Consider the following 12414-nt stretch of genomic DNA (forward strand, 5'->3'; position numbering starts at 1 on the left):
TTAAAACCGTGAGCAGTGTGTTTATGAGACAAGCGTGGCATGCAAGCGAAACCTTCAGGCTACTACAGTTTGGTGGGGGTGGGGTGAGACGGAACACAGGCGACCACAACGGGGACGGAGGGGACCCAGGGAGGCACAGAGACGCAGGCACGTCCTTCCCCTGAGAGCAGGGCCGGCGGGCGCTGGTGGTGGGAGCAGGACTGCTTTTCTTTGCAACATGCTCAAGACACTAGTTGTGGCACCCACCCCATGGAGACAGCCACTGTGGTTTAAAGTGGAGTGTGCGTCAATGTGCCAACTTCTCTTTAATGTTCAAATGGGTCTGTGCAGGCTTCACCTCCGTTTATTCCCCTAGTGGCCCTGGCCAAACAGTCCCGACTGTGGAATTATGGCTCCCGCTGTGTCACGGCCACTCAATGCCACCACTGCAGCTGCTGTAATGTCCTTGTAATCAGCACTTGTGGCCAGTGAGGAGGCACCTTTGAAACTCTGGAGTTTTGTTCACGGAGTTCCCGTCTTGGCTCAGTGGTTAACGAATTCAACTAGGAACCATGAGGTTGCGGGGGTTGGATCTGTGGCCTCGCTCAGTGGGTTAAGGATCCGGCGTTGCCGTGAGCCGTGGTGTAGGTCGCAGACGAGGCTTGGATCCCATGTTGCTGTGGCTGTGGTGTAGGCCAGCAGCTATAGCTCCAATTAGACCCCTCGCCTGGGAACCTCCATGTGCCGTGGGAGTGGCCCTAGAAATGGCAAAAAGACAAAAAAAAAAAAAAAAAAAAAAAAAAGAAAAAGAAAATCTGGAATTTTGTTCAGATAACTATGTACATAACTGGGTCGATGTCACTGAACCTTACCTTCCTGCCACCACCTCCCCGGCTCCCCTGGTGTCCACTTGGAAACGTGCTCCTCACTCTGGGGTTCCCTCCTTCTGCAGCTTGGGGAAGAGCTCCCCCTCAGCCCCTCCGTCCTGCCCATCACCCCTCAACTGGAGAAGGTTCTGCCATCAGGCCCATCATTCTCTGGGACCCCTCTGACCTAGGGTCCCCCAAATCACTGGATACGCTCAGATGGGGAGAAGTTGAAACTCTCAGCTACGAGGGCCTACGCAGAGCTGGGTGTGCAAAGCTCCACTTGCCTGGGTGAGGTGAAGGCCTCTGCAAAGCCCATAAAAAAGACCTTGAACTTGAATAAGAAGAGTAAGTCAGCCACGCACATGGGAGAGAGAGAGAGTGAGAGAGAAAATGAGGCATAAGCGGAGGATCAGAGAACGCAGCCGAGCAGAACGGCGGGGCAGGCAGGGCTCACAGAGGCACCTGCTGGGGACCACGGTGTGGGGGCGGTGGACACAGGGACAGGCAGTGGAGGGCACTTCCCTGAGGAAGACCAGGAAACAGACATGCCTGCTGGGTCACTGAATGAGCCCTTCCATCCAGAGACACAGAGAAATGCACAGCTTCCACTCCTGCTCATTGCAACTGGACAGAGTTCGTGGCGTCTGGTGTTTTAATTGCTTGCAAGCAAAGCGATTTTGTTACTTTCATTTAGAAGAGCTTTTAGAAAACAGTTTCACTCCAATTACCTTCATTCATGAGTGATCGGAACGCATCAAAGCAGAAGTGAGCACAAGAAAAAGCGAGGCAGAGGGTGGGCTTTGCGGGGCGAGGGGCCCAAGCCCAGGGACCACTGTGAAGCTCTGCCATGAGCTTCGAGAGGGACCTTGTGTGGTGGACCCCGCTCTCCCGTGGTACCTGGCACAGGGCCCGGCCCAAGTCCACCCACGACAGGAACCACGGGGCGGGGGGGGCTTCCCACGCCCCAGGATGCTGCAAGGGGTTGGGCCTCAGCTTTCCGTAGCTCTGCCCCTTGGCTCTCCCGGCTGAGGACTCATGTCCACAGGAACTCTTTGCCACACATACTCACTCCCTGCTCCCGATCCGTGCATTTGATGAGCCTGCTCTGCTGGGGGCGGCCAGCAGTCTCCTGCCTCTCCCTGAGTCACTCTGTGGGTCTGTCCCCCAAAGCCCCCAGCATAGTTCAGTTAATCTGGCACAGTGATCAGTGCACCTCCCTCTTGTTGGGGGAAAAAAAAAAATGGCCCAAACTGGTCCTCTGCTTCCCTGTCTAGAAAAGAAGGCAGAGATTCTGGGTGCCCATGGCAGCTGCTGGGGCTGTAGGTAAGGGCATGTCAAGAACCAAGAGCAGGAGTTCCTGTCGTGGCGCAGTGGTTAACGAATCTGACTAGGAACCATGAGGTTGAGGGTTTGATCCCTGCCCTTGCTCAGTGGGTTAAGGATCCGGTGTTGCCGTGAACTGTGGTGTAGGTCGCAGGTGCGGCTCGGATCCCGCGTTGCTGTGGCTCTGGCGAAGGCCAGTGGCTACAGCTCTGATTAGACCTCTAGCCTGGGAACCTCCATATGCCATGGGATCAGCCCTAGAAAAGGCAAAAAGGCAAAAAGGCAAAAAAAAAAAAAAAAGAACCAAGAGCAGATTGACCTGTAGGACGGTCATGGAGACCGCTGGACTCCCAGGCCCACTGTCCTCCCAGCCACGGGCCCCTTATGGGGGTGGGGGCCAGAGGAAGCCCCAGGGACTCCACATGGACTAAAGAGCAAGTAAGTCCTTCCCTTCAGGCTGTTAGTAAGCAGGAAACACTTTTAGGCGGGGACCCAGAGTCAACATATTTGAGTTGTGGCTGGTCTGACAGCTGCTGAGTTTGTCACACAGATAATTAGATAAACTGCTTGAGCACAGAGATTCAATATGTGGTGTCATTTAGCGGCTGCTACACGGGGGCCTTGATCTTAATTGAAGGCGCAATAGGGGAGAACCTTAAAGAAGTCCCAAATCAACGTCTCCTCGCTCCAGTAATTAAACATTTGACTCCTGATCATCACCCAAAGCCTCCCGAGTGTGGGCTGTGGGCTCCATTAAATGGTGTTGAGCAGCCTGCACCGAGGGTCCCCCTTCTCTCTGTCCATGTGGGGCCCTCCTCAAGCAGCTCCTGCATGGAAGCTGCGGGGGCAGGAGGCCCCATGTCACCCACCCCACGTCCTGCTGGCCCCTCCTTCCTCATGTTCCCTCAACACTCTCCATATGCACCCCCAGCCCCACCCAGAGCAGGATCGCTCTTGTGAATCCACCGCTTCCTTTGCTGGGACCCGTGATTTGTGTCGCATGGAGGGCGAGGGCTTCCTGTCCTTGCGCATCGTGCCTCCGTGGGACAGCATGAGTCCTATTCACTTAACACAGAATCATCAATCTGTGCATTCACTCATCTAAGAAACCCATGGAAGCTCTCCAACAAGCAAAGGAAAAGAAGATTCATCCCATTTCCCTACAGGTAAGGACACCCAGGATCGTGGGAAGATATGCAAGCGAAGCTGCAGTTACAGCAGAGGGAGGACCTGCTCTTGTTAGAAGCTCATGGCACCTTGGTCAGTCCCGGGCTTAGGCAGGAAGTTGCCCGGGCCCTGTGGGTTTATCTCAGTTAATGGGTGAAGCTAGAAATGCTTGGTGATGAGCTTCTGGATAGGTCATCTTTTCCAGCCCACAGGACACCCCACTCAGCTTCCTGGGGTGGGGGTGAAGAGGGAGGTCCCCTCCAGGCCTTCCCTGGGTGGGTGTGGAAGAAACGAGAAAGACAACATAGCGTGGTGACCACGAGCTCAGCCTTTCACTGCTGACAAAGTCCTACCCGGATGCTCTGTCCCTTGACCTCTGACCTCTGTCCCCTTCTGTCCCCCTTGGTGATCCCCAAACAGGCCAGGAGATCCCCCAACATGCCAGGAGAGCCCTCACGCCGGGGTCTGTGCACCTATTCCTGCTGCTGGGATGCTCTTCCCCACCTTGGATATTCAAATGCCTCCCCTAACCCCCCAGCCTCCCTCAGGCCTTTGCTCAAAAGTCACTTCTCATGTTAGATGCTCTCACTCACACCTTTCCCTTCTTCTTCTCCACCAGATACCTCATCTCTTGTTTACTGTCTGTGAGCCACCCAGGCAGGAGTCCTGTCTGTGCACTGTTGCATCCCCACGGCCCAGACTGGACCTGACCCACAGGAAGTATATGGTCGCTGAATGGATGGATGGATGGATGGATGGATGGATGGATGGATGGATGGATGGAGGGGTTCAATCAGGAGAGCACCATGGTCAGAGTTAGCTCTTCTTGGAGGGTTCACTCTTGAAGCCACATGGAAGGTGAGTTTGAAGAAGTATCCGATCGAGTGCAGGGAGAATAGCTGGGGAGGGGGTCACAGAGGTGGTCCAGGTAGAAGGTGATAGTGGGATGGGTGCGGGTGACAGCAGAGAGGTAGAGAATAATAATCAATCAAAAATATATTGAGATAAGAGTGAATAATCTGGAAAGAACAAGGAGTAAACTGGGCAGGGTTCAGCTGCAAGAGGGAAGCAAGGAAGATGTCAGTCTCCGGTGGTGGTGGTGGGGGGGAAGTGCCACATGGACTTGGCATTTAGAAGGACACCATGATCTTAATGGGGACAGGAGCCAGGCACAGACCTTGGTGGGCAGAGCGAGGGGGAGCAGGAGAAGTGGGGGCAGCCAGGGTGGGCAAGGCTTTGGGTGCCTGGGAGAGAGGGAAGGGGAGAGGAGAAATGGGACCTAGAAGGATGCAGGGATGAAGCCAGAGAGTGGGAGCCTGTCAGCAGACACAGGGAAGGAGGGGTTGAAGAGAGAAGGGGGGGGGGTGCTAGGAAAGAACAGGACACGCTGTGGGGGTCCAGAAGGTTGCTACTTGTTTCCATAAGCGGAATCAATGCAGTGTGAGACTTTCTCAGCTCAATAACTTATTAGCAATTTTTAATTACTGGGATATAATTAATTCATCCAAAGTGTGGTGGTTCTGGGAAGCACACCGCACGTGCTGAACTGATAGAATTCTTGCACACGGCAGGGTGCTCACACCGTGACATGTGCTTTTGCATAAAACCTACGGGAAATATCCAGAGAACAGATGTTTAAGTCCTGTTTCTTGATCCTGGAAGCAGATACTATAGATAGATGCCTGGGGCCTGAGGGCTGCTGTGCTGGAAGGCTGCTGGCGATGCACTGAGGCTGGCAGAACCTACAGGAGAGGCTGCAAGGAGGGGTCCATGAAGATTCCCATTGCTCCTTGAGGTCCTGGGGTGTCTCAGGCTACAGCAGTCCCACACGATGGCACAGAAAGTGAGGGTGATGGGGGCTGGAGCCCAACCTTTCTTGTGGCTGTCAATTCCATGAGGGCAGGTCTGGGGTCACGGTCAAGTGACACAGTGGACATTCAAGGACATCTGTGAAGCCGGGCGGTGTGGTGTGGAGCTCAAAGTGAAGGCCAGGAAGGGTGCTGAGAGATCCCTTCGCAAGGGCTGGGGGAAGAGCGGGGTCTCTGGACAGAAGAGGGTAGGGCCAGGGGTGGAAGGACAACGGGAAGAAACTGGAAACAGGAAGTGGGGTTGGAGAGAAAGCAGAGGCCAGGGCCAAAAAGCCAAACTGAGCTAGAGGAAGGCACACGGCAGAGGCTCTGCTGCTTGGCCGCCAGGCTCTTCCTGCAGCCTCTGGGAGGTGCTGTTTCCTCCTCCTTCCTTAGAGGTGGAGAGTGGTCTTGGAGGCCCCGTGAGTTTGGGATGATGAGCCAGCTTTCCTGGGGAAGCTCCCAGCTGGCTTCTTGCTCACCTGCACAGCACAGAGGCCCAGCCCAGCAGCTCCCTCCACAAACTGTTCTGGGGGAAAAGGATAAAGCAGTCACATCTGCTGTGACTAAGCCATGCGGGGACCTCATGAAAAAGAGCCCCAAAGCTGGGGGTGATTTTGAAGGGTGGGCTACACTGGCAGAGCCTGTGCGACTTGGGGGAGGTACTAGCCCTCTCTGGGCCCCAGGGTCCCCATCTGGGCAGCAGGAAAGTTGGAGTAGCTAAGCTGACACTCACTCAGTCAGCTTGAGTTCAGATGACCTGGGGAGACACACAAGCCTCCACCTGCTTGTCTGCATCCACCCACAGCACCCCCCCTACCTCCCGGATGGGGTGCATTTTAATCAGCAGGAAGTTCAAGTGCACCCCCTGGGAGGCCCTTGAATGTCTCTTCTCCAGCTCCTGCTCTAGATATTCCCCTTCTCAGTCTCAGGGGACAGTTCCCAAGAGCCTTTCATGTGTTCCAGAAACTTCCTCTCGATCTAGAACTGGGAGCTCTTCTTCTTTTCCTTCTCCATCAGATACAGAGTGAACTTGGATGACACTACATCTCCTTTCCAAAAGCAAGGCAGTTGGAGAAGGTGACAGAAGTTTGATCATTTGGAGGTCAAGTTGCAGTGACAAAACAAGCGTGAAGGACCAACAGTCTCCTCTCCACAGGAGCAGCCACATCCCCGCTCTCTGAGAGCATATCCTTACAGCCTCCTGCATCTGTCCCTGGACTGTGCCCTGAGGTTTGTGGTGACATCCCTGCCATCCTGAGTGCTGCTGATACCACTTAGAGTATGGCGCTCGCCACTGGCACTGCTCGTTTTCTGCTCATGACATTGTGAGGTTGACGTGGTCATCACTCCATTTTATAGACTCAGTAAGTGAGACCAGGAGAGCTTATGTGCCTTCTCCAAGGCAGCGTGGAATGGAGCACCAAAGCGGTGCCTTTGGTCCTGGGTCACTTGCTCCCTCAGTGGGGACCCCCTGGGATACTCCCTCTGGCTCCAGCATCTCCCTGCTGTAGGGACCTGCTCCAGCCGAGTCAAACCAAATCCCCCAGGATGGCTGCCGCCACCACGACCCTGCACCTGTAACTGCCACACCTTGGGAAGCGGAGTCTCCTGCTGAGGCTGCGCGGACAGCTGCGAATGTGAGCAGCCTCCCTGGCAGGGCAGAAGAGACTTGCCACAGTGTGCAAATACCCTGGATGCGTGGCACTCAACTTACGTTTCTAAAGCAACGAGATGCAAAGTAACAGCCTCTAAATACCAGTAAGAAGAAAAGAAGTCTTTGGCAACCAGATCTATCCGCCGCTAACTTGTAACAGAAGGTTGGGTTTTTATTCCTGTGTTTAGCAACACTTAAGAAAAAAAGGTTCTTAGTATGAGCATATAGTGTGTTTAATTCTTAAAAAATGACACTTGTTGGAGTTCCCGTTGTGGTGCAGTGGAAACGAATCCAACTACCAACCATGAGGTTGCAGGTTCGATCCCTCGCCTTGCTCAGTGGGTTAAGGATCCGGCGTTGCTGTGAGTTGTGGTGTAGGTCACAGACACGGCTTGGATCTGGCATTGCTGTAGCTCTGGCAAAGGCTGGCAGCTGGAGCTCCAATTAGACCCCTAGCCTGGGAACCTCCATATGCCGCGGGTGTGGCCCTAAAAAGACAAAAGGCAAAAAAAAAAAGGCAATTATTTCCTCTGATTTCAGAAGCCTAGGAATTCACCTTTGAGGCAACGAAATACACCCACAAACTCCATGGAGGATAAGGAAGCTTAAGGGTCTGTTTAGAAGTGAACCCCGACCAGGCTCCTTTGTTCCACAATTTCATGGTTTGTTTGGAAAACTGCCCGACTATGACACAGCCTCATCTGGGATAATACAAGCCTGGCTGCTGATGACGGGCTGAGAGGCGACCTTGTCTTCTCCAACAGCGTAGGAGATAAAGCAGGAATTCAGAACTGAGTCAGAAAAATCACTTTAAAAGTGCCAACTAGTACACACATAGGAATGCCAAGTCACAAGATAACTTTTAAGATGCAAAATCTCGAAGTTCAAGGTACAGAGAAATCCACCCACGATCTTGGTGTTCACTGGTGGCGTTTGGTGCGGAGGACAAATGTGACTCTAATTTTGCCCCAAGGAGGAACAGAGACAGCATCTGCCTCCCTCGTCCCCCTGACTGTCAGTGAGAGAGACCCTGCTTGGGACTCCAGGAGAGGTGGCGTCAAAGCTGCCAACACCCCCTGAAGCAAGGTTGCTGGGTTCTGTTCTGATTTTCTCACAGGCTAATGATCCCTAAATGATGATGTATTTATTCCGTATTCACATGGAATCCCATTGCCATAGCAACTGGAATGTGATACCACTGGTTTTCTTATACATGGGCTTCGAATGCTGCCTCTCCTCCCTTGCAGAGGGGCGAGCGCTGTGTACCCCCGGGTGGTGTCCCCAGGAAGTCCCCCCATAAGGCGCAGGGGCTCTGGAGGTGGAACATGTGCTCTGAACTGTGGCAGCCCAGCCCAGGAACCCACCACCATGTCCCCCCTTGTTCCACATGCTCTGGCCCCATAGGCATTGTCCTAACAGTGACTTCTAGGGGCAGCAGAAGCCCCAGAGAAGAAAGTCGTAAGTTCTCTTTGTCCAGGGTGGTAGCACAAGATCATGAAACATAGATGACTTCAGAGTTTTTGTCTCAAAATTTTTGCCTGGGGACAAAAAAGGTGTTTTTCGGTTTTAGGGATCAGTAACTCCCTGCAAATGTGGGACCAAAGAGGGTTGTCATCTGTGGAGCTCTGAGGTCACTGGATACCCTGCTGCCACGCTGGGGTGGGGACTGCAAGAAGCTGCCCTTTATAGCCACACTCCTTTCTTCCAAAAATCCCCTGCCACCTGCCCCCATCAATCCATTACCTCCTCCTCCCAGGTGGAGCCGTGGTCCTGGAGAAGGTAGACGAGAGCATGCCCTGAGCACCCTCCTGGGGACAGCCTACCTCCGGGGCAGCCCAGGCCCTGGGATCAGTGGGGGTACTCCCTGGGGCAACGCTGGAGAGGCCCGTCGACCTTCCCGTCTCCAGAAACTGGAGCAGACCCGAGCAGAAGGCAGCGGAGGCTTCTCTAAGGGGTGCAGACCCACAGGGCCAAGTCTGTAGAAAGGGAGCCCTGGCTCCAGGTGGGTTTCCCCAGGACCGCGCCTCCCTTCCTCCCTCTCCATCTGCCAGGAAGCCACCCATCTGGGCGCGGGCCCTGCTGGCAGAGCTCCTATCCTCCGGCATCCCCCCATGGCTTGCGCATCTCCCTGCTCCAGGCCCGAGGCCACGGTGGATAAGATCAATGATGACAACAGGTGTTACTGATACCCAACACGCGTCATGCACCTGATCCGAGCTAAGTGCTTTCTGTGTGGCATCTCATCAAGGTTCCTCCACAGAGCAGAAGGGACCTGCCAGTAGCCCCTTCTTTGAGCCGAGAAAAGGGCCAAGAGAGGCGGGCTCAGGCCCCCAAAGTTACAGGGCTGGGCTGCAACCCCAGGTCCATCTGGGACCTTGCAGATACCTCTTGCCACCAAAAAGGGATCTTTCAGAGAGCGGCTCTGCCGCAGCAAATGGATGGGAATTTTAAAAATCGGTGAAAAACTCAGATTCGGAAGGCATCGCTGGATAAATTCAATCAGCATGAAGCAGAAATGGAGACCCAGTCGGCTTGCCCCCCCACCACTCTCCAGTGCTCCCCCGGCACCCCCACCAAGGCAGGATTTGCGGTGGTTGATTTTTTCTCGCATGAAATGAGAAACGCCGTTTGAATAACCGATGGCGAGGGAGGCTGTGCACACTCTGATGCAGAAATAAAAACCTTTAGAAAGATGCAATTTGAGGGATATTGGAAACGGGAGAATGGAACATCAGTCTATAAAATGCAACATGGCCAATAAAGCTGGAGCAAGCGGTCAAGTGTTTAGAGCTCGCGGCTGCCGAGGCATCAGCTGGCCCAGGTTGGGCACTGCTTTCAGGCCACGGACATTTTCCTGGGCTCATTCTGGCCTCACTTCCCTAACAGGCCTCATGCCTTCTGAAGCACCCCAGCATTCGTGTCATAAGCACAGCCACGAAAGGTCCCGAGACAATTCCCAGCACAGGAGCACCTCAACCTTTTGGAGCCCTGCCCACTCCACGACCGCCCCCCACCCCACTGGCCAGGCCCATAGGCGAGGTAGGGGCAGGAGGCCACAGACCTGGGCTCCTCCACTGTGAACCCTCCCATCACGCGGCCCCCTCACCTGTGAGGGTGAGGCTGGGACTCGGCTCTCTGCTCTGTGCGAGCTGTGACCACACAGAAGCCCTGCTCTGTTGGTGTCGCAAGCACGTGGCAGGGGCGGGGGGGCTCCATTGCAGACCTCGTGCAGCCCACTGGTGGCTCCTCACCTCCAGTGCCCCCTCCCCAGCTCAGGCAAGTGGGCCTGTGCCCACCTGCCGTCTCACACCGCCTGCTTTACTCCCATATAGCCATCTGGGTTCAGGAGGGCAAATGTCTCTACGGGCTATGGCACGCACCATTCACTGGGGCCACAGGGACATGGGAATTTGCCGTCTAACTCTCACATCTGTGTGCTGCTGACACCTCCCGGGTGCAAGGCCCTGAGCCACCTGCTGAGAATATATTCTTACACAGGCCCTGCCCTCGAGGCTCTTGCCACCTCCAGGGAGCTGGGCGCGGCCCTTTTCACTCTAGCCCAGACCAGAGCATGAACTTTTGGCCCCAACTCCACACACATATTCTGATGTCCACGTCAGAACTTCGTGTCTTGCTCAGAAGTCAGGTCAGGAGACCCCTCGAGGCCACAGCTGCAGTGCCTGCCAAGCTGGGAACCACTGTGCTGAGGTTTCTCTGGCCACACTCTATGCACAGCAAGGCCTCCTGATTCATGAGCCATGGTCCAGAGGGGCCAGTGCGCTCGCTGCCACCACCTGGCAGGGCCCACCCTGCATGAGAGACCTGGGCAGTGCTCTGCGGGCTGGTTCCTACTGCACATGTGCAATGCATCAGCCCAGGCTTAGCGGGGTCCCCCTGGGTTCTGCTCTCCCAGGGGCCCTCCTCCAAGGACACGGGGCTCTGGAGGTGGACATAGCAGACATGAAACATCACTGCTGCCATCTTGTTAAGGCTTCTGTCTTCCTCTTTCTCTCCTTGCTTTTTAGGGCTACACCTACGGCATATGGAGGTTCCCAGGCTATGGGTCGAATTGGAGCTATAGCTGCTAACCTACACCACAGCCACAGCAACATGGAACCTAAGCCATGTCTGTGACCTACACCACAGCTCACGGCAATGCCAGATCCTTAACCCACTGAGTGAGGCCAGGGATCGAACTCACGTCCTCATGGATCCTAGTCAGGTTCATTAACCACTGAGCTGCGATGGGAACTCCCCTTTTTCTCTATTTCTTAAAAAAACACATTTAAGCTGCAGACTCAGCACCAAGGCGACTGGTCAGAAGGGCATTAGAAAACCCACGACAAACCCCCAAGCACAGAGGCAGGGAGCCATTCCTACCTTTAAGGAAGCAGTCCTTGCTGTGGGAGACGGCGATCTTCTTCCCCAGCAGGCAGGCAGCACGGTGGAGCTCGCAGTGGTTTTCATACACCCTCCCATCGGAGCCGCACACGGGCATGTAGCTGGGCCTGCAGGCCTCCAGGCACCGGCACTCAGGCTCCCCCGTCTCCCTGCTGAGCGTGCACCTGCTCCCACGGCTGCAGAACATCTTTCCGCAGGAGGCCGGCAGCCCGACGTGGCCGGAAAGTCCTGCCAGGAACACAAACACAGAGGGTCAGCCTCGCGCACTTGGGGTGGGGGGCATGGGCCACATCTATGGCTCCTTCAAGTGAGCAGAGGCTCCATTTGCCTGTGAAACTGAGGCTTCGGGGCTTGGGACTCCCTAGGTAGCCCCTGCCACCCCGCCCAATGGGAATTGGCTGTGGGTGCTGCGAGTAGTGCCCTGCTGTGCAGAGCTGGCTCCTACCAAACACTCTGACACAGCCCCTGCCCATCCTGGGAGGGAGGCAAGAACAGAGGGCCACACGGAAGCAGCCAAGTACCAAAGGGCTCTCCTGATGGAGAGAAGGAGGGCTTTCCAAGGGACCGAGGGCTTGAGCCAAGGCTCCCATGATGGCAGGGCAGGGAGCCTGTGCTGCCTCAGGGAGGAGCCCTGGCATGGGGAGGAGCTTTGTGCAGGCAGGTGGCGGTGGGGGAGGGGAGACAAGGGGTAGTGAGGCGTGGTTCTGCCTCGTTAGACTCAGGCACTGGGGAGCCATTGCAGAGTCTAGGGAGGAAGTGTGGAGGAAGGAGAAAGTAGCACTCTTAAGTGTTCAGGATCGGGGGGCCGTGGCGGGGGGGGGGGGCAGCCAAGGCAGGGAGCCCCAAGGTTGAGCTTTTTCTCTGGGGAGAATATGATTCACAGGACCCAACAGCACTGGTGGCACCAGCAGCCTCTGTCCACTGCTTAGTCCTTGTAGCACAATGCTGCTGCTGTGGGCAAGAAGGCTGAGACCGTGGAAAGAGCAGCTGCTATGCTGCCTTGGGTCTCCCACATGCCGTGTTGCTATGTGTCTCCTGCATCCATCACATGCCCATAATGATCTCAGGCTGTGGTACCCGGAGCTCACATGCCACCCAGCAGGGCAGCTGGGAGAGGGGCTTCTTGTTGAGAAGGTACACTTCTGTGGAAGCAGCCAACCAACATGACACT

General features: G+C 55.3%; 1 protein-coding gene across 3 annotated transcripts in view; it reads right to left on the reverse strand.

The window, feature by feature from the left end:
• Window positions 1-12414, reverse strand: part of FSTL4 (follistatin like 4) — a 725863-nt gene that overhangs the window by 210564 nt on the left and 502885 nt on the right. For all 3 annotated transcript variants that reach the window (XR_014838793.1, XM_085014566.1, XM_021084752.2), the window contains exon 4: window positions 11223-11471. Coding sequence is in view for 2 of the 3 variants with exons in the window: in XM_085014566.1 (XP_084870692.1) it covers window positions 11223-11471 (249 nt within the window). In the remaining variant the exon portion in view is untranslated. The remainder of the gene's footprint in view (window positions 1-11222; window positions 11472-12414) is intronic.

This window comes from Sus scrofa, chromosome 2 (genome assembly GCF_054392235.1).
Source record: "Sus scrofa isolate SSC_HxYL_T2T_F1_AM1 chromosome 2, Sscrofa_HxYL_maternal_Yorkshire_Landrace_v2.0, whole genome shotgun sequence".
NCBI lineage: Eukaryota > Metazoa > Chordata > Mammalia > Artiodactyla > Suidae > Sus > Sus scrofa.